Below are 26,069 nucleotides of genomic sequence, written 5' to 3'. Positions count from 1 at the left end.
TGTTTGTGAGAGAGAGAGAGAGAGAGAAAGAAGAGCAACAGCATCATTAACAACAACAGCAACACCTTCGAAGTGCATAGTGCGTTGACGAGAACAAGACAAATCACTCGACAAAAAGGAAGCGTCTGGGAGGGGAGTGAGGGGGGGGGGGGGGGGGGAGAAAAGGGGTTAAAGGGTAAGGAAAGAAAATGCAGCACACAATTAAACCCATAAAGTAAAATAAAATAGCAAACTGGCGCGGAGATGTGTGGGTGTGCGCGTGGAAAGAACAGGAAGAAAGGAGGGAAAGGCACGAGAAGACTAAAACAAAACAACAACAAAAAGAGAAGACCATCCCCCCCATATGCACGGCTATAAAACGCATCAACGCGCACACACTCGCACTGCGTAGGGGGGGGGGGGGGGGAGGAGGGGAGGATGGAACTGGCGGGGGCGGGTGGGGGAGGACCGTCGGAGAGGGGCGGGGGTGCAATGGTACGGGGCCGGCTGTTGTGCATCGTTAGCTCGTGCATCGTCGACACCAAGCAGCAGCATAATGTACCTTCCGCTGCATTTCGATACACCGAATAGGGGATGAAGCATAAGGGGGTAAAAGCAAGGTGGCGGGGACCAGAAGAAGAAGGGGTGTGCTAGCGCGACATGAATGGTTTGTGTTCCGATGGTTGCACCCATTTCGCGGTTCACTGAACCTGGTCTTTGCCTGGCGAGATAGTCTTTGCCCCGGATTCGATCCCGCGGATCAGTCTCTTTGCCGGTGTTTCTATGTGTGTGTGTGTGTGTGTGCATGGCTGGCTGTTTTTTTTTCTTTCTCTCGTGCCCATGCATACCTCACACCTAGTTGCAATTGTGCACCTACACCCGCTCCCCCCCCCCCCCCCTTCCACCTTCCCCACAATACTCCCTGCACAACCCGCCCAACCCGCTCAACAGGGACCAAATTGCTGCGCTCCTTTCCTTTTGTTTGTTTTTTTTTTTTTTGTTGCGACCGGTCGCTGACGCCCGGTGTGGCGTAACGGGTTGGGGCCGGGTTTTTTTTAACCGAAGGCTTTTATTTTTCACTACACGTGTGTGTGCGTAGGGAAGAGGGGGGGGGGGGGGGGGGAGTTGGTGCAGGAGCTCACCGCCACCTTGATTGACGAGGGCTGGTGACGAGGCCTTTACTGATTGGGAGAAGTCCATTTGGCAATTGTAGGCCAATAAACTTCCGACCAAAAATATGGGAAGAGCACGGGATGTGAAGGAGGAGGAGCAGGAGAAGGGCGGGGGAGGTGGTTAAAGGAAATAAAATGCAGCGCAAACGAATCGGCTCGATCGATCGGCTGGCGTCTCCCTGCTTTTGTTCTTTACGCGTGGCGCGAGTTTGTTTTCACCGTAAGCATTAGTGGGTTTTTCGGTTGTTTACTGCAGTTGTTCTTGTGCACCCGTTTTTGCTTTTGTTGATGATGAATGCGTAGCCGTTTATAGTTTTTCCTTCTTGTTTCATGTTGTGTTTTACGACCATTTCTGGGGATAATTTAACCATTCGGCTTTATATCGAACGATACGTTTATTATTTTACGGGCAGATACTAATGAGGATCCTCAGGGAGAAAATGCCCCGGTAATCTAGTTTATATACTCAGCCATCACATGCGATGTTTACAATATGGCGCAAGCCGTCATGAGGATCCTTCTTTATCACTTTATTGCATATCTTTCTTAGAATGATAGAAAGAGAATAGAAAGATCAGACAAATTAATATCCTAGACAATTTTACTTAATAATTGAGTATTACTTAACCTAAAGTAGCTACAGGTTTGGTAATCTGTCGTAGATATAACCCTTTTCTAAGATATCACAGAAGAGGAGAGAGAAATAGAGCGGAAAACAGAGGGTAAGAGAAAGAGAGCGAGATACAGAGAGACCGAATGAGAGATATCAGTGTATGTGATGAATGTCATCACAATAATCCTGATGCTTGTTCCATTTCCGAAGCGAATTCCTCTTTTCGTCAACTCAACAACAACTTGATGCCATTTGTGGCATAGTTGGTCACGGAAGCAGTTGCTATCTCGAAGAGTACTCGGTATCAAATCGAGCTATATGCGAAAAGCAATTGAAACTATCCATTAATGACGGGCCTAGACGTCCTGAAGTTGTAGTACTACAAAGAATAAAGAAGAAGCGTCGCAGCCTCCAGATGAAATTCAAGGGCAATTTAATACGTATAATAAACAAAGATAGCTACTTCTGGCTAAAGTCTTTGAAGTCTAAGTCATCTGACATTTGTGACATTTATAAGATTCGAAGTTTCAAGGAGAGGGTCCGATAGCGGAGACTGGTGCGTTGCCGTTCTATCACCTCTGGTATTGGCAGGTCAAGGCCTCAGGTGGTTTTAGAGCCGAATAGAATAAAAAGGATATGTCTAGTGTTATCTAGCAGTCTAGTTGCTAGGCACACCCTATACTAACACGATAAAATTCCCTATCAAAGCTTATCTGGACCGGAGACTGCTCCAACGCTTCTTGTTGAAGTTAGTTGATTGTAAAGTTCTTGGTTATTAGATTTCGCCTGCGTGCCTCAAGGCCCGAACAGAACAGGATAGGTGCCTATTAACTTCAATCATTATTTTACCATGCTCTTGATTGATATTCAATTCTTAGACTAAGGACGATATACTACTGCGCCAGTGCTAAGCCCTTGCATATTCCACGCATTTCCAAAAATGATTTGCAACGAGTTTTGACACCTCCAAGAACAATGTTTACATTTGTCTGCCGTTATCGAAGTCGTAGTAAGGTAAACTTTCTGTCACTGCTACAATTAGTCTTGCATCTGCCAGCCTACCCCTCAACGACCGTCAGAATTTTCATCCAAAAACCCAAAGATCATGCATTAGCCCAAATGGAGCACCATCTTGGTTTTGGTAAAATTTCACTCTTCAACGCACTCTGCGGAGTTTGCAACGAACGATTAAAATGCGTTGCGATGCGGGTGTGGGCAGCGTTCATTACCGTCGATGTGGCAAAAAGCGTCAAGTCAAGGTAAAGGTTCTTTGGGCGTTTTCTGCCGAGCTGGTCGGAGAATTGGACTGGAAAAATGCCATGGAATGGATAAGAAGAACGTTTCCTCTTTTCAACGCCACCGCCAGGTCGATCTCGGTATATAAATGTGCATGTATATGTATATATATGTGTCTCCAAAATCTTCGCAGAACCTTCGCCGTCGTGCTCCGTAGCCTCCCAAATAATCTTCCCCTTGCAAACGCTATCTCTCTTTCTCGTGCTCTCTGAACTCTGGGTTTTTCTTTCAATTTCCCCGATACCGTGCTACTCGACAGTTTTCTTTCCAGAATTTTCCCACCATCTAAAACTCGGTAAGCGTAGTACATATTTATTTATGCTGCTACTAACGATACCTAATGATGCTGTGTCGGTGTCTGTTTCTTTTTTTTTCTCCCCCGGGGTATTTGCATAGCTAAAATTGTGAGGACCTAACGGCTAACTTCGACGCGGTGTGAGGATACGGGATGGTCCATGGCGAGCACTAAGATTCGGGTTCTCCCACTCTGCCACAGGACAGACAGATCCCAATCTCGGGGCTGACGAAGCGCAGCTGAGAACCTTGCCCCGTAATGCTCCAGTGCTTTTCTCTGTTCTTGATTTTTCTCGAGCTAAAGGAAATAGTTTCATCCTCCACTTCCGTCCCTCACGATTTTCGTTCACCTTCCTCGCGTCATTCTGTCATCTGCATCTTTGTTAAAAAAAAAAAAAAAAAAAAAAAAAAACGAGAGAAATTGAAAGAAAATGTCCGGAGCATCCAGAAACGCTATCAAACGCGTTTATGCAATGAAGCGAACCAACCGTTTGCTCCAGCAGGACATGGACGAAGCGGACAAAAAAGAAAGGTTTGTGCATCCTCGTGTAATCTTATTTCATTAAACGCGCTATTGTTGTTTGCCTGATTTGAAGGTGGTTTTTATTTTTATCGAATTTTCCCACGATTGCTCAACGAATGAAAATCGCATTCCGTCACATTACGCGATGCGCCATGTCCAGGTATGCGGAATATGATGCAGCTTGCTGATGCACCAGTGCAAAAGATGGACAAACAGCCGTTCAACGGAATCCCAGCTTCTCGGAGGAGATCCTAGGAAAGATATTTAACTTGTTACATAGAGTTCCTCAAGCATAAAATATTTAAGTTTTAAGAGCTCAGCAAAGAGATTAAGGGCAATCAATAAGTAAGTCCTTAGTAGTCTATTTCTCTTACCTAATAACAGTAGTTAAACAAATTTCGCAAACCCGTGAGTGTCATTTTTTTTTTAATTTAACTTCAAGATGGCGGCTCATTGCCGTTTAGTCAACATCGGATGTGTTGAGGATTTAAAAATGTCGCAAGGCATTTCCTCCTTGGATTTTACTTTATACCGGGCATACCTTTGAGTGTGTTGCCTTTGTCTACACATATTCCAATTGTTTGTTCTAATGCCCAATCGTACTAAAGTCCTCACTACGGGGGAACAGTACTGATGGGATCCGTGGTCCTGGCGTCCTGGCTGGACTGCCGAATTGTCCTTAAAAGCCTATTTTATACATTAACTTTTAGCTCTAATTAAGCTCTAAAACAAGTTCGCAAACCCTTGTGAGTCTACACAGTCCGATTTATCTAACATTCTAATCGTAGACACCATTAGACTTTAGACAAACTGAGCAGGACATATCTTATTCTACTTGGCTTAACGAGCTGCTGCTAGGTCACGCCGACCATCTATCGGCATACTAGACTTGGTTACACCACTTAGTTGGATGGTCAATCCTCACTACGGAGGAACGGTTCGGACGTGATTTGAACCACGGTCCTGCCGTATGAAGTCCGACGCCGTTAGCGCTACACCATCGGACTACCCTAGGACCAGGACATGTCGTCCAAAGTTAATCCTCAATGTTTTTATCCATTCTACCTATCAGTCAACATTCGTATGGTGTAAACGGCTCAACTCGAAAAACGAAAAATGAAATTTTATTGCCTTTGCGATGCCACTTTTTAGTCGCTACTAATTATAGCGTAGTATAATCTCCGCCATAACGGTCACTAATGAAGTTCCATTTGAAAGCAGTCGCCCAATCCGTATCCTCAGATTGGGCCACTGCCACAGTTCGGATCCAATCTACAGCACCAATTTGCCTATTTGTTTCCTATCCTCTTCTGTCTCTACTCTACCTCTCCCTTCCCGATCCACATTTCTTTCCGTCACGTTCATGAACTACCTCAACGTACCGCACAGGCAGCGTGTGCAATAAATATTCGCGGTGTGATAATATGAGGACCAAAGAAAATAAAAACCAGTAACTTATTCACACGTGCTTGTACCGTGTACATCAGCAGTGTGGGGAGGTGAGGAATGTCATAGGGCTGCGATAAAATGCGCTTAATGTTTGGTAAACAAACAAACAACCGACATGCAGTACGACCAAACAAAATAGATACTGACGATACGCGCAAAGTGTGATCCGTGCTGGAATTCCCGGAGTTTCGCAGGTTAACAGGCGAACACCAGACGTCAGCAGGGATCGATGCTTTGCGTTTTCCACACCCTGTCAGCCAGGAGAGGTTTTTTTTTTTGTTGTTGCTGTTGGTGAACCTGTCAAAGTTCACCCGAAGGTAGCAAAAATCCGCTTTTTTTGTTTCGCCGTACGAGCTGTGAAGCTACACGGATGGCAAGCTACAGGACTATCTATGTACTCCGTATCCTGCAAGTGGATATAGACTTCCCCAACCTTCTCCTCCAGCCTCCCCCTCCCTTCCCTACATACTATCGACACTCTCCCAAAATCCACGCACACACTTGGCGATCGCTGGCCAACACTGTGGACCAATAATTCCTACAGCTACAGCTATAGCCGCTGTCGGCAAATTCTACGCAGGAACACGGCTGGTTGGTCGGTCTGGTGGCTTGGTTGGGTTGGCTTTTCGGGCTCGGGTCGGCTATCCTTTGCTGGTGTGTGCTTTGCGTCGGCGCCGAAACAGCGCGTACACTGCTATCTCGCTTCTGCCCACCATTCAATATGGCTTCCCTTTTTTTTCCGCAAACGACCAAAACGAATGTTGGCAAGATTGTGGTGAGAGAGAGAGAGAGAAAGCGAGAGAAAAACGGTAGGTTTTGGGAGGAGGTGAGCGGGGGGGGGGGGGGGGGGGGTTGGTGCAGGAAATGGGAGGTTTGGGAAAACCTTTCCAGCGATAGGATTTTCTTGCATGCGCGCGGTTGCAAACAAATAAACTACCACTTCGACAGCCGCATTGTCTGCCAGCTTATCCTGGTTATTTGGTTCGGAGGTTGCCTCGCATAGCTACGGCAACATAATGTCAGATTTTCCTTCCCTTTTTTTCCCTTGTTTTGTTTGCTTTTTTTCTCGATGTTTTTTTTTTTTTTGTTCGCGTTACGCGTTATGCCTCTATGTGCTTTAGCTGCGCCGCGTACGTTGCCGTCTGTTCATCTCAATGTATCTCTTTTGCACCGGGGATGTGGTGCCTCGGTCTCTCTTTTGGTCCTTAAGGATTTATGCAAATCCTTTCACCCAGGACGCTTACTTACGCTTCGGGGGATATACTTTTTTTTGCTATCGTTTGTATGTGTGTGAATCCTGGTTGCTTCTTTGCAAAAAAAAAAAAAAAGGTTCACTTTCCTTTCTGGATGTATGTTTTGGCGCGTCTTTTCCATTTTTTTTTTCTTTTCCACCGTTCGTGAGATCCGCCAGGAACTTGAAGAGCTAGTCCGGAAGCTAAAGCTAGCCGAGCCGAGATTTGGTTGTCAGGTCACGGGAGGTTTCCGTCAGCTATTTCGCTTTCCTTTGTCTCTATATCTTCCTGCAGCGTAAGCCGTCCTGATTGCTGCAAATTGAATCCACGCACACATATGTTTCTGGAACATTCGCAACCTAGCCGCGTCTAGCTAGACGGCGGCTATAGATGTACATGCAGCTCACAGCCGGTTGCGCACACGAACATCCGACCAGAGTCCTTGTGGCGGATGCACCCTCATACCCGCATTGCGCCCAGCAGAGCACCTGGTGCAATCCGGAGGGTTTTTGCTTTCGGGTGAGACGAATTAATCATCGGATCGGTCTGTTGGGCCGCAAAGTAACAGCTCAATCATTTCCGAAACAGCTTTTAACTATATCAACACACGGCGCGTTCATTATCCAGGAAATAGTTGTGCCTGCTTCTTAGGCTCGCGTCCTACCTTCGTGTATGCCTTCCCATCTGTTTCAACACCATTCGTCCATGGCAAGGCTGTGTGCCTCTATTTGTTTAACGGCTCTAAGGATCCTTTAGCACGGCGTGCTGTAAAACTTTGGTGCAGGGTGCAGGGATCCTTCCGCTGGGGTTTCCTATTGTGGTACAATAAAAATGCATCCTTGAAGATTTGCTGCACATTGAAACACATTGTCCGGGTTCTACCTTGCTTTGCGTTTATTTTTATTTTTTGTTTTATATTGGAACCATTCGTCATCTAGCTGCTTACCTGCCCTTCCGTGTTTACCTTTCGACGCTGTGCGCATTGTACATCAGGTCATCGATTTTCCCTGGCTTCTGGTTGATAGGATATAGGCTTACCGAAAGTAAATGTTACACTGTTGTTACCCTATTGCGCTCGACACACACGCACAGCGGACCATTACGAACGATTAGAAACGTTCAAACTGGGTAAAGGGCCTCTTTGAAAAGTCCCAACAAACACACACTCGCACCCAGGTAGTAGCTGTCCCTGGGTCGACAGCCAACAAGGGCACTCGGCACCGCAGGAGGTGGTGAATGTTGAAAATTGAGTGATTCCCCGGACAGGACCCCTCCCCCCCCCCCCCCCCCCTCCCAGTACCCGAGGTGCAATAATTTCCTTTTCATTTGCCTCATTTCATGGTTCGCGTCCCAGGTCCGAGGGTTTTGCCGGCGTTCACGACCGGTACATCTGTTTCACGTTTGCCGCATACACTGGTATATCAATTCAGCGTTTTTCGTTTTTTGTTTTGTTGTATTTCACCCCACCTTCAGTACTGCAGGTATGCAATCGAACACTGAAGTACAGCGCACAGGCAAAACCTCCGGCCATGGTTTGTCGGTACGCCCGCCAAAGCGTTTCCCTTCGGTAGTCGCGCCCCGATCCCATCCAGCCGAAGGACATCCCGACCCACAGGTAGCAAGGCGAAAATTGTGCACAAAGCGGAGGCCCTCAACATTCGCGCGACATAGAGATGGCCTTGTTTGGTAGGAGATAATTTGCGGCACGGTTCGCCGATGAAAGCTCAGAAAGCCCATAGGAAAAACACACACACCCGGGTGCGGGTTTCGGTGTTGTTGTTGGGTTTGTTGGTCGCCTCATCCTTGGGGTTATGGTTGTTTATTTGTGTGATTTTTTTTTTTTGCTGCAGGCAAATGCATCGCCCAGGAATTGTGACCTAAACGGTTCCGCATACCGCACAGAAGCGCCCAAAAACCATCGATCGCGATCCTTCTGGTACCTTCCCGCACATTACACGCAGGTAACGAGTACCAGGGCACTACCGAACTGTCTTCAAACTGTTTAATCCCTCCCAAGGATGTAGAAATCGCGTAAGAAAAGCAAACAGATCCGCCTCCCGACTATGGTTGACAGTGTTTAACACATTCCGAACCACGGGCGGTCTAATCCGTTGCCGTCAAGGTTTTTGGTTTGTTGTTCTGTTTTGCAGATTAGTCCCTTGTTTGTTCTCTCATTTAGCGCTACTATTCTGTTGGCAAAACAAATAGGATCGATGGCACGGAGACAGTGCGCTTTGAAACGATTAGAGCGACGTTATGGCAAAAACACACACGCTACTCATTTTACCGACGGCTTTCGAGATTAAAAACTTGAAGAGTTGAAGTATCAGAAGCATTCTGACTAACGCTATTTAGCTACTTGAACGTATGGTCCTAGAGGCGGCTCGGTGGCGTAGCCGACAGCGGAGCTAGTCTTCAAACGCCAGGACCCGGGGTTCAATTCCCATCCGGACCAATCTCCCCGTAGTGAGGATTTGAGTATCCAACTACGAGGTATCGACAAGTCTAGTAAGCAATTCGACGACCGTTAAGCCAAGAAGAAGACGTTAAGTCTAGCAAGCCAGAAATAGTAGGCTTCTTAGTGGTTATTAAAAGATATCATCTAAGTGTTCGATTTTTGAACGCAATGACTTGAATATTCATCCACTACACACAGTCAGTCCTTGCTCGCGCCTTTAAAATGTTGACAGCTTACAGTCCCTTTCCAAATATAGATCCTTAAGATAAGTTCAAATTTTTGGAACAGTTGACATAAAATTGTGCCTTATCTAACAACTCAATTTACAGGATTTTTGTTTGACAGAATGACAAATAAATGAACAAGCGCGCTAGCGGTTCCAAGCAATCCGTGTAAGTGTATGGATAATTACATGCAAGTATGGAAATTATAGCGGGATGAATTCGATGGATGAATTATGCCACTAAAACGAATGAACTTTTCAGTTCATTTTTCGAAACAACAAGCACAAGGCCAAAACTAATCACTCTTGCAACGATTTTATGTCATTAAATTATAAACAGGTGTAGATAAATTCTCTTCTAAATAAAACGCAAAGCTTTGGTTCCAGCAAAGTATTTTTCCTAGTTCAGCAAAGTCATTGGGTCTTGTTTCTTTGCTTGCATTTGTTTAACTAGCCGCGTCCTTCAAACTAGACTGCAGCATTACTTAACGTTGCATATTCCTCCCTGCCGGCCAGAATACTACAGCGCAATCGTTTAGATTAAGGCTTAGCCAGCTAGATCGCCGTAAATAAATCAGCAAATGAATGAATGAATGCATGAAGGAGTAAATAATCTCAGCGCGTGTAAACACGGACACTAAAGTTGTGAAACACATTGACCTACAGTAATAAAAAGAACACATGTTTACATGCGAGCCATGCCGTCGATGGCATAATCAAATTTCTGCAACGTGCTGATGCTGATGAAGGGTTTGGCCTTCATATTGAGGCAGTTGAAGCAAGTTCACTGAAGATTACGAATTGTTTTTTTTTTTGGTTATTTTTTTTTAAGTATTACGGCTCGATCGAGCATGCCCGGAATAAGGCCAAAAACAGGGAGAAAATGCTCTGATAATCTACTTGATCAATACGGCGCAACTTGATGTTGACAATACGGCGCAAGCCGTCATACTTCAAATAAATAAATAAAGAATAAAATATTACGGCTCGGTGCCGTGTTCTCAGCTCTTTTTGAGGTGATTTTGGACACATTTTTCGAAGCTATTCTTCCTTGTTTTTGGCCTTATTCCGGGCAGGCCCGGTTGCAGTTTACTAATTGTTAATTCATTAATGAACCATTAGTTTGTTTTGGAAAAATGAAGCTAGTGTAGGTGCCAACTATTAAAACGTTTTGTACAGACATTAGACATGTACGTGTGTATGTTTCCACATGTTTATAATTATTTCACACAGAAAACGCTGTAGCTCAATATTCATTCACCCAGCCAAACTCCTCCATCCCAAAAACCCGAACCGAAGACAGACCAAGGCAAGCGTGTCGGCAAAGCAAGATCTTTTAATTTTCACATTTCCTAATGTGTTCCCCGGTCTGTCGGTGCGGCACACATATCGGTTGTGCGGCGACCATAAAACCTGCCCATATGCGGTGCATTGGGGATACGGAAAACCCGGAAAAAGGGTTACGTTTTTCGACAAGCGAGGGTAGCCCGCAGGGTGGGGGATGGTTTTGGGAAAGAATTTTTGGTTTTGTTTTTATTTTTAATTTCCACGTTCCCCGTTGGTTGTATGACTGCTCCGCAGCCGTGCGGTAGCGCACACCAGCTTTCCAACGCAAGCACACACATCCAGCATGGTAAAAACACCCTGCTGACACATTGGCAGCAGTAGTGGCGGCGGCGGCGGAGGCGGAGACGGACCGTTTTGTCACGGCCCCTAGTCCCAGCTGCAACTGTGGCCCCTTGCATTTTGCTGGATCACCAGCTGGCGCACCGGGAAACGGGGTTCGGGCAAAAAGGGTGATTTTTAAAAATAAACCACGTAGGCGGCCAAACCCGTGGTAAACACGAGTCTACGGTCTATGTGGCCTTATCGTGGTCCACACACACACACAACACCCTCATGCTGTAAAGCAGCGTAGTGCAAGCAGACGCAGGCCAGTGGAAACCTTTGGGAGGGAAAAACAATATCCCTCTACATGAGTCGATCACACCGATGGCAATGGATGAGATGGGGTGTGTGTGTGTGTGTGTGTGTGTGTGGATGGAGGCGCGGAGCGAGATCTAGCTGTCGTGTTACATGCAAATGGTGCAGTAAAAATATCATTAACTTTTCACGGGCGCATCCAACTGGAAAGACTTCGCAATGGTAGCAAGAGGCAGCACCAAAGAGTTCGCCTGTACGGTACGGGGTCGTCGTTTAGATGTACATAATATCGTTGCTTGCCAGCATCTGGTATACGTATGCATGTACCGTACAATCGATGCTGAGTGGGGTTGGCAGAATTTCCACCCACTGTTCCTCAGCCTGAAGTTCGGGGTTTTTTTTTTGTTGACTTCACAGATTCCAGATCACTAAAATCGTCCGTTAAACCTAGCCGATATTTACCTAGCCGAAAGTGAAAATCTCGGGAATTCTGACAAAAACAAAGGCGCGGTTTTTTGTTTTTTTCGCTTCCCAGGATACAATTTAATGGCCAGTCTTTTAGCTTAATACAGCTCAAACCTGAAATTTGTCTCCCTAGCTCGGAGCAGCCCGTGAGCCGGCCAGCAGGACCGACCGAAAAGGACCGGGTGCACAATTAATCCTTCTCCGGATCCCGCTGCTAGCTTAGGACGCACGAGCGCAGCCATTTTTCCGCTGACATTCAAGGGGTTGTAGCAGTAGTAATCTCGATAAGACAAAATAATCACCAAAATTAAACGCATTGCACACTTTGGAATCCCTTGTGCTTGGCGTTTAGGTGGAGAGGGGGTGATCGGTTGGGGCCAAGCGTTCCATTGACCTACACAATGGGAAAAGGGGGGGTGCTAATGGATGCGGAATGCGGGGAATGAAAGGGAACCCCTAAAACTGGTTAGCTTGCTGGTGTGTTTTTGTCCGGCAGCCGGCAATCAACAAATAAAGAATTAAATAACCTCGAAGCTGAGCCTGTGGGTAGCTGGTATAGGTGTCCCTCCATTGGCGCTAAATACAATCCTCCTCCCCCCCCCCCCCCCCCAAACCCCGCCCCGCTCCCACATCTCATCAAAAAGGGCAACAAACCATATTTTCCTTTCCTAATCTCTAATGACTAATACTAATCACGTTGGCAAAGAATCGCTTGTAACGGACGCAAGACAGTAAAAACGCAAGTCTCCCGGATCCCTCCCGAAAGCAGAAGACTGCCTTCATTGTATGATTCCCAAGACGAGATGGATGGGGAGGGGGGGAGGGGGGAGTGAGTGATAGAGAGTTGCCACCACATCCACAGCCTCTGCCAGCCCAACGAAAAAAAAAAAGGGAAAATTAACACAAAACCCACGGCATCCGCATCCATATTTACCAGAAGACGACGACACGCTAACGTCGTCACCGGAGCGCGCCCCGTAAAGTATGCAAAGAAAGGGGAAATAAAATAAAATCACCCCCTTCCACATCTCAACAAACAAAAAAAAAAAAGGAGGAAAAGAAAAAAAGGTCACATAATTTTAGGCGCTCTTAATGTGCGCTTAACAATGGCCGACTGTTTGGTGAAGGCAAATCCCGGGAATCGGTGGGAAGTGGGGCGCGGGGGATATTGCTCTTGTTAAGCTAAATAGTCACTGTTAGCAGCATGAAATATCACGCTTCTAACGCTCCCTCTCTCGCGCTCGCTCCCATTTTCTGAAGCACTGGGACAAAGCGTGCAAAAGGGGTTTTCAGTGGGAAACGAACCAAAGGGGGAAGTTTGCGGGAAAACGCCTTGCTGCAAGCCACCAGGCTGGGCTGGGCTGCGGTGTACGTTTTGGGTTTGGTTAAGTTGGTTGGTCGTGGTGGTTTCAGTTGCGTACTTCGGATGCGGTGCGCAATCGAGGGCTCGGGGACATTGAGTACACGGGGCATGGATGTCCTGCGCGCACAGAAGTGCGAGTGGGATGGCACGAGAGCGAAAGAAGGAAGGACTGCGCGACGAAAAAATCCGGAACGAAACGAACGCAGCACCATCGTCCAGAGTGTCGTCCCTAGCGTTCGGGGTTTGCCTGCCATTTTTTTCTTCTTCCCCCATTTACGGTCGGCGCTCAAACCACGCACACAGGCAAAAGGGGAAGCGCTTTGCTAGGGGTTGGCGCGGGATAACAGAGGGTGGGGGGGGGGGGTAGTGGAGGGAAGGGAAAACCCCTACTGTTAGGTTAGAATTGGGGTTACTGTTAGGGAACCACGGAAAGAAGGGATAACAAATGTTGGTTTTCGGCCAAGGCGAAGACGAACGCGTGCATGGTCTAAGGACTTCGGGGCTTGGTTTTTCTTGTTTTTTTTTTTTGAGGATCGTTCGGTCCAGGACCTGAGGTTTCGGTTATGCAAGGATAAGTGTGTGTGTGTGTGTGTGTGGAATGAGAAAATACAGATTAACCCCAAGGGGAGAGCGGGGCATGCGGGTGAGGCCTCGCGACACGCCAAAACGGGGCAATAAAACGTGAAATGGCGAATGAAACTGCAAGCACTAGAACGAAAGCGCACGAACAGTCCTTGTGACAGTTGTGGGCAGAGGCGAAACCAACCAACGACACCAACGAAGAAGAGAAAAAAAAACGGAACCGCTTGCGGAAAAGCGAACCGCTTTGTGTGTGGGTTGTGCGCGCGCGAAAAACGATCCGAACCGACCGAACCGAGCACGTCTTGGGGAGGGGGGGGAGGGGGTCGGGGGATGGGTATGGAAAATTCGCAATCCCAAGAAAAGTCGGTGAAAGAAAGAAAAGCGGCAACCGTCTTTTGGCGAGGCGAAGGGTTGAGGTGTCACAGGGTGTGTTGTTTTCCACACGAAAAATCTCTCTCTCTCGCTCTCTGTCTCTCGCGTGCGCTCTCGTCATCCATCCCAAACAAATCGAGATAGCTTTCCCTCTCTCTCTCTCTCCCCCCCCCGTTAGTGCTGTACGCGGCGTTCCGCGCAGATTTTTCCTATTTCGCGCACACTGCGAAGAAAAATGCTACCAAAAGGGGAACAAGGGACGGAGGGTAAAAAAAAAGGCAAACGAACGACGCAACAACAACAAAAAATGCACACACACACAAAGCGAATACGGGAAAAGCGCGCGTGCTGGGCGAGAAAAAGAAACTGGCAACCGAGCGACACAGCAGCCTCTGGCGTGTATTTTACCCATTTTGCTGGTTGCCGATTGGAGAGAATAAAAATGGGACGCTTTTGCACAAGCGTGTGTGTGTGTGTGTATGTTTGTGTGTCGTTCACGTAGCGTGCGCACATTTTTATGTACAGCGTTTTGACGCCCTGGTTTTCCTTTTTTTTCCCACTGTTCGTCCTTTCGGGCGTTCGTCGTTTCTTACACACGGTTTTATTTGTTCCTTTTTCGCTTTCTTCTCGTTCATAGTTTCACCGGGAGGATGGGATGCGGAGGGCGAGGGGGAGGGGGGGGGGTGATTTTTATTTTTGCCCCCATCTCCCCCCCGGCACACACCCACACGCGATGGAGCTACCGATCAGGAGTCGGATCTCTCGCTCGGGCAGCACGGTGCGGGCGATCGACACACGAATGCGCCTGAATGTAGGCAAGTCGGTTGTTTCAACGCGGTTTGTGGACAAGGACACTCTTTTGTGGTGTGCCGGCGGTATGGACAGAAAGACGGGGATGCAAAAAAAACGCTCACAATATACAAACACGCATCAAACACGAACGTGCAAAGGCAGGGAAGCTCATCTCTTACTTAGAAAGGATTTTAGAAAAGAAACTATTATTCGTAATTTAAAAGAAAAAAATGTTAAACTGACCATGCCTTTTTCTCGAGAGAATAAAGCGAAATGTATGCAATCAAAACAAAAACAAAATAATAATTTAGACGATTAAGGGAAAGAAAACAAACAAACGAAAAAATGCAACCGAAAAGAAGGGTGCACACGATGCAAAACCATTGCAAAGGGGGAAAACATTGCACACCAAATCTACACACACACACACACACACACACACAAACACACACATACGTAAACAGGGTGGAAAAAAGGCACACTTTTACACACTGCAGGCAGCAGCGTCATCGACAGCCGCGCTGTGTGAGAGAACGGGAGAGAGGAAAATGCGAGAGCGAAAGCGCAAGAGAGAAAGGGAGAGCATCGCCCTACCTCGATTGCAGCGCGCATCGGCCACATTGACGGGCCCTGGCTTTTTCCACTGGTTTTTGCGTTCGGATCGCTTCATTTTCCTGCTCCGCTCGCTTCCCTCTAGACCCTACCCGACCATCCCAGCCATTCCCTTTTATGTGGCGCATTCTCACTCACACTTCAACGGTACACCCGGCTCGTTTCCTCTCCCGCCGCAGCAGGGAGCCACCGACCCAGCCAACCAACCGACCTAACCAACCAAACCAACCGACCAACCAACCGACCAACCGACCGTCCAACCCGAAATATAGGGAGTCGAAAAGGAATCGAAAAATATTTTTTAAAAACAGTTTCGTTTGAGACATTAAGCTGGTTGCATGTCTTTTGGGAGACGAGTTCAAGTCGTCTGTGTGGTGCGGTTTTGTCAGTCGGCGCTTGGGCACGCGGTAGCGTTTCGTTTTAGAGGATTTCCGTTACTACCGGATGCCGTGCACTGGACCGTGTGCGTGTGAATGTTATAATCAAACGGTTAGTGGTGTGGCCGCCATTACTAGTGTATAGCTGGCCCTAGTGTCATCAACGTCACGCACTTACATCTATGCCGTTCCTTAGTGAGGAGAGAGAGAGAGAGAAAGAGAAAAAGAAAGAGAGAGAGAGAGAGAAAGTGTATGTGTGAATTGGTGGAAATAGTTTAGATAAAAATTGCTATTTTCGCTGTATTTTTTGTTTTTTTTGTTTTTACCTCTCAAAGTTTTAAAATACGCTACTCACCCACATCCCTCTCTTCGATCGCCGGTAAAAGCCGAGCATTTGGTTCAGTCGGCAGCAACGATCAAACGACAGCAGCTCGTCCCTGTTGGGTATATATTCGTCGCTTGCGTTCGCAGGAGGTCTGTCGGTCCGTTTTATTTGTTTACCTGCAAGTAGCGCGTTACGACTTCAAAGTGTTGTGTTGTGTTTCGGTGCGTGTTTCCTGTGTGCAATATCACGAGGACTGCCACGCAGTGACACACCGAGGACGCTCCCAGGAGCCCGATCGGTAGAGGGCGAGTACGCGATCAGTAGTGGCCCCGGTAACAAACCATTCCGCGTTCTGACCGAGGTCCGTCGTCTTTATACTGCTAGCTGCGGAACCATCAATCAAAGGAAGCAGTGAGCCGAGTGATCGAATTATATCACCCCATCCCACGCTACTCACACCGGGCACTGTGCGGAACTTAATTACTACGTTTCGGCCATTGTTTACCAATCATATTGACAATCAAAATCAGCATCAGCAAACTACTAGCAGCAGTGTTAAGTGGCGACCGGGGCGATTGTGTTGCGAGGGCCGCACGTACGTGACAGCCAGGACGCTATCAACTTCACAGCTGTACCGAATCCTACGACCAAAGGGAGAGGGTCTGTGTGACTGGGTTCGCGCGCGCGTGTGTGTGTGTGTATAGTCGTTATTGACATACGTGCAGAGGGGTTGAATGTCCGTGTTCGTGTGTGTGTGTGTGTGTGTGCCGATTTAATTAACCCTCGAATCGCACGCGTCCTACACATCTATCCTTGCTAGTTGGGGGCGCAATTTACGCCTTACGCTGGTGCGCGCTTGTGTATCGATGCGAGGTGTGTGCCAGCGTGTGCCATTATCTACATTCAGGCGCGTAGTAAACAATTCGCACAGCCAGGATAAAACGGTGGGGCGATCGGCCAGGATTATTGATGTGTGCTGCAAGCGATTAGATGGTCCGGTGTGCGTAGCTGCATAGATTTAGATGTACATAGGCGGGAGCTAGCAGCCCCGGGAGTTGCTGGCTGTATATGCTACAAAGGACATTAGGCCAGTGAGGTGGAAACGCACACACGCGCTCGTGCGGTGTGTGATGATCGGCAGGATTAACGCGCAACAACTGCTGCTTTCTAGACGACGTGTCCGTGAGTCCGTGTGCGCGTGTTCGGCCCGCGTAGGTGTGTGCGCGCGCCTCAATGAAAGTGCTGTGTGCGTGTGTGAGGTGGGTGCGTTGACTGTAATCGCAGCTCGCCCTCAATGTCCTCACGCATTCAAATAAGTTTTGGAGGTTCAACGAGGGGGAAAACAACACACCCACACGCCACCATCCATCGAAGTTCACTTGCCAATCAACCGGAACTGTAAACTGTAAACAACCATCAAACGCTCGCCCGCTTCGTCGCGGGAAGAATTCTCTAGAACAAAAAAAAACAAACAAACAGCCAAAAAAGAAAAAGAAAAAGAAGGATCCATAGGAACCATCACGTGCGTCACCAGCAATCATATCAGCCTCATCCAATGCATCTACCGGCGGCAACCAGCAGCGACTGCCAAAGCCCATCGATGCCGACCACAATCAATGACATGTTTGCCAACCTGCACGAGATGCTGCAGGAGTATCACGGCGAGCTGGTCCAGACGGGATCGCCGGCCGTGCTCTGCTCCGCCCTGCCGACGCACTGGCGCTCCAACAAGAGCTTACCGTGCGCGTTCAAGGTGATCGCACTCGATGACATCCAGGACGGCACGCTCGTAACGATAAAGGCAGGCAACGACGAGAACTATCACGCCGAACTGCGCAATGCGACCGCCGTCATGAAGAACCAGGTGGCGAAGTTTAACGATTTGCGCTTCGTCGGACGGTCGGGGCGTGGGAAGTCCTTCTCGATCACCATCACGATCAGCTCGTACCCGTGCCAGATCGCTACGTACACCAAGGCGATCAAGGTGACGGTGGACGGACCGCGCGAACCCCGGTCAAAACAAAGTAAGTATCCTTGCCGTCACCACCGCTCCACCCTGGCTTAGCTTTAGGTCGGATGTTCTCGTCACCCGGGACATCCAAGCACAAAGAAGCTGGTCTAATTGTTGTCGTTTTTCTTTCCCATTCGCCCCCATCCCCTCTGCCGTGGTGCATTGGAGTAGATTTCGCCTACGGACATCCGGGTGCATTCAACCCATTCATCCTGAACGCCGGTTGGCTTGATGCGGCCTACATGAACTACGCCTGGTCCGACTACTTCCGTCAGCATCAGCAGCAACAGGCAATCCAAGTGCCACCGCCGTCCGCTGGTCCGCAACAAACTTCGTTAGGATGCCACGACAAAGGTAGGTTTGTGGTAGATCGGAAGAATTGATATTCTATCACTCATCTCTTTAGCCTCCACACACCCTGGACAGGCTACAGTTCTTAATACTTCAATATCCTCCGAATTCTAAGAGTCTCCCACAGTGAAGCCCGCGAAATTGAAATACGAAAAGAAATTCGCAGGGAAATTCGCTGAAATTCCAAAGCAGGGACCTAACAAAAAGGTTCAAATGTACATTGATATAATCAACATGTCCTCGGCTATGTATAAATAGAGCGCTAGTATCCTTGCACTGAGGTTTTCTCTTCCCATCTCTTACACTCAACGTGTCGGTAGTACTTGTGGCATTTTTTTCTAATATTTTGAAGCACAACGCCTTATAGTTTAAAGTTATCAGTATGACTTGTCGTAGACCGAATGTCTTGCTCCTTAAATTGAGTATGTTCTACGGAAACCAGCTTTCAATTTTTCACGATAAGTATTTCGCTTGTCTATACATGATGATTTAGTCTATCGCGTGGCATCTTTCGGCACACAGCATGATTTCTTATCCCAACATTGAAGTTCGTGACGACATACGCTGTCATCTGATCTGTGTTTTTTTTTTACGTATTTTATCTCTTCCTCCAACGCAGTAAGCAGTGGTACGATTGGTAACGGACACCTTCTCGGCAGTGCCACCGCTACGACCGCCACCGTGATGACCGATCCGACGACCGATCTAGTGTCGCTCCGCTCGCCAACCAGCCAAACAGTGCCTGCCCCGACCGTGGCCCCCGGTGTCGTCCCGCCACCGAACGGTCTCCCCACACCGGCGCTACTCGCCAGCCCTGCCTCCACCTACCCGCCCGGAGCCATCTCCTCATTCGCGGTCCACGCGGACCAGCAGCTGGTCAAGTCACCCTTTTTGCCTTACGACATAGCCGCCTTTCGCTCGACGGCAGCGGCCGCAGCAGCGGCAGCGGCCGCCGCCGCCACCAACGGTACACTGCGCCCTGCCCAGCTTTCGGCCACCATCACCCTGCACCAGTCGGCGAGCGTCGATTCGGCATCGTCTCGCCTTTCGCCAGCATCGTCCCGCAACTCGAATGCCAGTCCGCCTCCCCCTCCTTCCGCCCTGTCGACGGCGGCTGCTGCCGCTGCGGTGGCGGCGGCCGCGGCCGCATCCCTTCCACCCGGGCTACTGCATACGGCCGCGAAGGGTGCGAATCATGCAACGCACCATCACCACCAGCACCACCATCACCATCTGCACAACCATCACAGCAACCATCAGCAGCCCCGGCTGGCAGGGCTTGGGCCCCATCCGGTACAGCTTCCCACCGGCGGTTCGGTGCCCGGCGTCAGCAGCAGCAGCATCGGCAACGACACCAGCAACGGGGACCTCTCGTCCGCCAACGAGGACGAATCGGACGACGAGCAGATCGACGTGGTTAAGTCAGCCTTCATACCGATACTGCGTCCGCCGGCGGCACCCTCCGCCGAGACGACCGCATCCGGCAGTACTGGCACGCGGGAAAACTCGCCGGACATCTGCGAAAAGCCGGAAACGCCCGATTCTACCACCGCACCAACCACCAACACCACCATCACCACCGGAGGTCCCACTTCGCCGCCACGTTTCGGCTTACGGTGTGATCTGAAGGCGTTGTCCACGAAAAAGCAGATCCTGCACGAATCTGCCCCGGGGCTGGTTTGCATCAAGCAGCAACAGCAGCAGCCGCCACAACCAACGCCACAGCTAGAATCGCCCGAACGTACCAAGCTGCGCTCGCCCAATCTGATCAAGCAGACGCAAAAAACGGTATGGCGACCCTACTGAAGTCGGCGTGAAAGCGCCCAGGCGCAACCAACGGTTGGATTGCGGGTGTGCAGTCGTCTGCTGTGATGTCTGCCTGCTGGATCACACCGGGACTGCAAGGATTAACGGAAATACCCCACTGAACGGAAGCTTTTGTAAAATTAAAATGGTGATATTAAAATTAAAAAAATGGAGGGCAAACAATACTCACAAACACACAAAAAATGGAAGAAATTACAGGTATGAGGTGCAAGCGAAATAAGAGTTATGTATACAGAGAGAGAGATTGAGAGAAGGAGAGCTATCATAAGAGAGAGAGAGAGAGAGAGAGAGAGAGAGAGAGAGAGAGAATGTGAGAAAGATATAGAAAAAGAAAATAGAGTTGAGGCGCGTATTGGTGATTTAGAATTAACATGTTTGTATGGACAGAAACAACATAGGAAAAGGGCCCACTAAGATGTGTTGCATATTGCATTATATTGTCCAGCAGGGTGGCATCAAACAAAGTGTAAACATCAAATCAGTACCATGTCCACAACGCACACCACGAGGACCACCATATCCTTCCGTGTTTCATCCCTATTTCTGCTGAGCGTGTGTGTGTGTGTGTGTGTGGGAGTGGGGGGGGGGATGGGGTCTGCGAATTTTAAGCCATTCACTTCGGCCAAACAAACAAAAAATAACACACACACACACACCTTCTTGCTCTCTTCCACGCATACATTCACGTACAAATTCGTCCTATTTACACACGCACGTACACATACACACACACACACATTCACACACAGAGACAGAAATGGATCTGTTGTACATACCAAAGTGTAACTTACATTTTATTCAGCACCAATAATGGACGCTAGGACGACTACGCCAGGAAGGCGTCATGCATGTCCGGAGGAGAATGCAACAACAGCAACAACAACAACAAATCGTGAAACAGGCTTTCGGTAATTCCTTCTCTGTGTGAGTGTGAGTGCATGTGTGTGTGTGTGTGTGTTAGTAAGTGTGTAAATATGGATGTAAAAAGGGTGCGTGAAATGTCCTGCAAATGTGAACTAATTGATTGTATATTTGCAACAACAAAAAGAAAACACAAAAAAATAGTAGCAGAAGCAGAAAAGTGTATAGGAGAATAAAAAAAACACACACACACACACACAAGAAAACAAAATAGAAAGGGATAAAGTGTTAGTAATGGTGACAGGTAATTCATCTACTTAGAACAGGAATTCCAGGCATATATGAGTATGAATATATTATATATTATATATATATGAAATAGTAAGTACAAATCATTTGAAATTATTGATCTAAACAGTGAACGAGAAATTAGTGTTTACAGCGTTGAGGTGTTGAAGTGTGAAGTTTCGCGAACCTTCTGACATCCATGAGTGAACCCTTTCTTTTCCCGAGCGAGCCTCAAAAGCACCGATACTACGATCGTCAACAAGTGGACGAACATACTACTACATCAGTAGATAGTGACAAGTTGCGGATCGTGTAGACACTGCCTTCACTATCGTGTAGCAAGCAGTCTCTACTGTATGCTCCTCTTTGCACCGCAAGTCCCTGTGTTCTAAGTGTTTGGGATTTATGCACATCTACATCTACAGCATCACCGTCGGCCTGCCTGCTTCGGAAAGCCTAAACTTCTTGATGATTCTCCTGTCTCGTCGCTATCAAGAGACTCATTTGCTAAGCGTTGACTCGCTCGAGCGGAAACAAAACTGGGAGGAAATTTCCCTCCGTACCAACCAAGCAGAAAGCATCGCCAAGGTGGCGCATAAATCATTAACACATGCAACAGCTTTCATTAAAAGCATGCGCTATGTTTTCCTCCTAGCCGTGTGCGAGATTCTGTACCGATCGTGGGAGGCTGACAGCTGTCGGGGAGGGCAGGGAGGTGAGAATTTTCATTTGCAAGATGAAAGGGGTGCTCAAGCACACACACACACACGCACACACGTATGTTAATGGTGGTGGAAACGAGGTGCCAAGAATTGCGTCGCTCAGTTTTTGTTTATACGGTTTAAGGAAAACCCAACTCCCCTCCTCCCCAAACCCCCCTCCCCCTCATTCATTTGTTGTCATCCATTTGTTTGGTGAGGAAAACAGTTTTTTTCCACCGTACTTTGTACCGAGCTAGTGGGCACTGGGGGAGGGGGAGGGGCGAAGAAGTGTGGAGGGGAGAAGAATGGAAAGGATTTGCTAATAGGTTCATATTTGAAGAAAATTTGTTGGCCCCATTCTCGCGTTTTTAGCACCTTAACGCTTGAGTTTTGTTGTGGAAAATTGAGGTGAAGAAAGAAAAGAAGAGCATCGCGTGAAAAACCAGAACAAAAGGATGGAAAAAGAAGAAATGTCAAAATATAGATTAAACAAAATTGAAAAGAGACTTAATACTACGATACAGTAGTCTTTGCGAGGTTCATTATGCTTCACTCTTATTCATGTAGCAGAATTCACTCTACTAACCTCGTTTACATTTGATACTTTACTTCTTAAGTGTGGTTTTTCGGGAGCACTGTTTTGTACTCATGTTGTGGACATGATTTTTGGCGTTTGCTGGGCACGAAGGATGCGCGTTCTCATGCACTATGGATGACAGTGTAGCGTAGTGTAGCTTTATTTCTGATTTTTATCACGAAATCTTTCTCTCTTTCACTCTCTCTCTCTCGCACTCACTCTCGTCTCTTTATCTTTCTGCACAAAAACTCGACGGACATGCGCATTTTTCTATTCTGTCGTTGCGAAAAAAAGGCAATATTCGTCCTTTTTGCATTATTTTTCGGGCTCGTTTTTTTTCCCCCTCTCTCCGAGGTGGTGAATCATTTTGCTCATGTTTTCAGTTTTAATTTCCGTATGCTTTTTTGTTTTGTCTTTTACCTTGACTCTTATCTCTCGCTTTACTATACGAATGTATCGTTCTCTTTCTCTCTGCTGATACACACATACAGATACACCCACAATCTCATAGTTCACGGTGTGAGGTGAATCAAGGCGAATAAATGATGGTGATTATAAAAATAGAAAATTCGTTTCACTAGCATGATTTTCATCAAAGGCCCGTCCGACACAAGATTTGTTTTTCCTATATACATTTTTTTTTAATTTGGTTGTCTATTTTCCTCATTTTCATTTCCACATCTTCGTGGCTTGCTTTGGCATTCAATACTGTATGTGTGTGTGTGTGTTTTTTTTTTATGCCAACCCATCGCTCCAACGTCGCGATGTTCTTTATTTATTTATTTAGATTCCTGCGAACCGGGTCCAACCTTTTGCCTCCTTCCTCGCCTTGATTCGCCTTGAAGACGAACCTTGATGAAAATTGATCTTCTTTAGCTCCATTAGCTTTAGAGCTTGGCAACATTTTCTCAGCCGATTTCCATACCCACCTCCACTCCCATCACGGCAAGGCAGCAATTTCGTGAAGATATTTCGGCGTTTCCACTACCAGGGCGTTTTTTTATCCCGCCTGGCGGAGAACTCGCCATCTGCTGCCGTTGAAATCAATACCGTAATTGTTGGTGGGGCGCGATGAAAATGTGGATGCGAGGAACCGAGTACACTTCCTACCCTTTGTGGACCTGGCGTAACCGCGTGGCAGTTCGCTAAATTTACAGCGTGTAGCAAGCAAGGCACGCGAAAAAATGCCACTCCCGGCGTTAGTCCACCGGGGAAGTACAAGAAAAGAAAGAAAGAAAAAAGGAAGAGGTGCAGAGGCAACACGAGAAAAAAAGAAGCATAGCGAAATGAAGGAAGGATACAATCTGTTTCTTGTGCGCGGGATTTTTCTGGGATTTCTTTTCCTTTCTTGGTCGTGATGTTATTCGCTTCCTACAATCCGGGACGATCCTTTTTTTGGCACAGTCTGAAGTTCTTTGTCGTGGAAGGATCGTTTCTTGGCGTTTCATCTCGAAGATATTGAACCGAAGCGGTGGGACAAAGGCAAGAACTTTACTGGATTGTCCGGTTTCCAGGGAGGGGGTGGTGGACCCTTTTTTTCTTGCTCATAAAACTTTACGGATAATGTAACGCGAAATGTAGTATGTGAAGCTATGTGCATCGTCAAAGAGCATACTATAGATATAGGAGTAGTTAGTATTGAGGTGTTGAGTGCTCTGCTGTGTAAGACCAGAATTTCTAGAGCTCTTGTGTAACTATTAATTTGTGGATTATACTGACAATAACAATGGAATATACTGAATAGAGGACACTGAGGACACTGCTGCAGAGCGAAGATCCTGTTCCTTTCGTGAAGTCTTCGTGACTTAAGCTCAATAAACCGGCAATATAAGATATGCTGCGAAATTCTTCCTATACTAGGTTATCCCGTACACGGGCTTGAATATCCAGCTACAGGTAAACCTTGTCAAGGTAACCAGTAGTTCATTAAGAAGAAGAGGATTTCATAATTAATTTTTAATCTTGAGCTCAGTAAGAGATATCTCGTTATATCTCTTAGGATCTCTCATTTTAATCGCACCACGACGTTCAGCTCCCTCAAGGAAACGCTTCGATTGGACATTGGTTGAAGTACAATATTGAGCTTCAAACAAATCTGCTTGCCGTGAATCATGATGACTAATGAATCAATTCCGCGATTTAATTACGCTCCTTTGTTCGCAATTCTAATGTGCCCAATTTTCTAAAGCGAATCAGTGATGATGCTCTGCAATCCATTGCTCACATCATTCTTTGGTATATCACACAGCAAACGGACTCTTCAGGTAAATTGCAACAATACGAGTTTCTTTAGAGACAATAGCAAAGAAGTTCATAGTAGTACTTGAAAAGCGGAGCTATAACCTTCCCAAAAAATAAATAAAAAATTGGAACATCTTAGCTTATCGTCAGCAGCAAGCTGTGAACCAAACTTACAGCTATGTACGCGTGTCCTGACGCCACAAGGCCACACTGCACACGAAAGCTAGGACCATTGTTTTGGTCGCTTTTCGCTTCCATTTGCTACGGCACTGGGCTGGGCGCACCGTGAACAGTAGTCCCGTGTCCTTGTGGCCGTGTTGCCACCGAACGAGCGGCAAAACTGTAAACCCATCTTGACACCCTCGTCGACCAGACCTCGATCGATTCGCTGGTGGATGGCTGGCCGGCGCTTCTATGCATGTATGTGGGCGTATGTTATGTCTGTGGATGTGAACGAGCAAATTGAAATTGTTGACTGTTAAAATCAAATATCAGACAACATTCAACCTATTTTTCTTTTGCGTACTTCCCAACGGCTGGCCAGATGATGATGTTTCTCTGGTTGTCGCACCGCCGTTGCTACCGGTTGCTACCCAGCCCGCAGCACAAATACATAAATGCATACTCAACTACACACAGGCACACAGTTCTGTGCAGTCTCTTTTTTTTTTTTTTTTTGATACAGCATTAAAAATCCCTCCCTTACCGTTTTGCTTGGGAATGGTCCTCGGCAAACGCTACCCTACATGCCCGCTACCAAGTGCCCCATATTCATCCTCGGCCCTAGCGATCACAGACACAACGAACGCAATCGCCCGGTAGCTGTTATAGAGCAGCTTTACCAGAATGTACCACACAACCATTCGATGCAAGATAGATGAGAGTGTTCACAATTTTCTCCCATCCATTATATCTTTTTTTTTTTTGTCCTGCCCGGAAAACGCTTGGTTCATCTCTCTTTTTCCGCTGAGGGTGGTTTTGTATCTGTGTGTGTGTGTGTATGTGTATGGGATGTGATTTCATGACAGCAGCAGTAGCAGCATGTAACTCCTGTACACAATATCGCGCGAAAATACATCATTTAAAGCGCCATCCTGATCCGTCCCACCTTGTTACAGCAGGCGAGCCAGTACACAGTAATGAATGATGGAGAAGGAGGGGA

At 47.4% G+C, this 26,069-nt stretch overlaps 3 protein-coding genes across 6 annotated transcripts in view; all 3 read left to right on the top strand.

The window, feature by feature from the left end:
• The window catches only part of LOC126568065 (palmitoyltransferase ZDHHC8), a 347,611-nt gene that overhangs the window by 196,622 nt on the left and 124,920 nt on the right, over positions 1-26,069 (top strand). The gene's annotated exons all lie outside the window — the stretch shown is intronic.
• The window catches only part of LOC126567971 (probable 2-oxoglutarate dehydrogenase E1 component DHKTD1 homolog, mitochondrial), a 41,785-nt gene continuing 25,341 nt past the window's right edge, over positions 9,626-26,069 (top strand). The window contains exon 1 of the mRNA XM_050224368.1: positions 9,626-9,630. The gene's annotated coding sequence lies outside the window, so the exon portion shown is untranslated. The remainder of the gene's footprint in view (positions 9,631-26,069) is intronic.
• LOC126556573 (segmentation protein Runt-like) lies at positions 17,539-20,220 on the top strand. Of its 2 annotated transcripts, none has more exons than XM_050211904.1 (3): positions 17,539-18,074; positions 18,233-18,415; positions 19,032-20,220. In XM_050211904.1, exons 1-3 carry the CDS (start codon positions 17,606-17,608, stop codon positions 20,216-20,218), a joined length of 1,839 nt encoding a protein of 612 aa, XP_050067861.1. In that variant the 5' UTR covers positions 17,539-17,605; the 3' UTR covers positions 20,219-20,220. The 2 variants fall into 2 exon arrangements, with proteins under 2 accessions (XP_050067861.1, XP_050067851.1); XM_050211894.1 differs by having other exon boundaries at positions 18,230-18,415.

This window comes from Anopheles maculipalpis, chromosome X, assembly GCF_943734695.1.
Source record: "Anopheles maculipalpis chromosome X, idAnoMacuDA_375_x, whole genome shotgun sequence".
NCBI lineage: Eukaryota > Metazoa > Arthropoda > Insecta > Diptera > Culicidae > Anopheles > Anopheles maculipalpis.
This window is presented reverse-complemented; position numbering and strand designations above follow the sequence as displayed.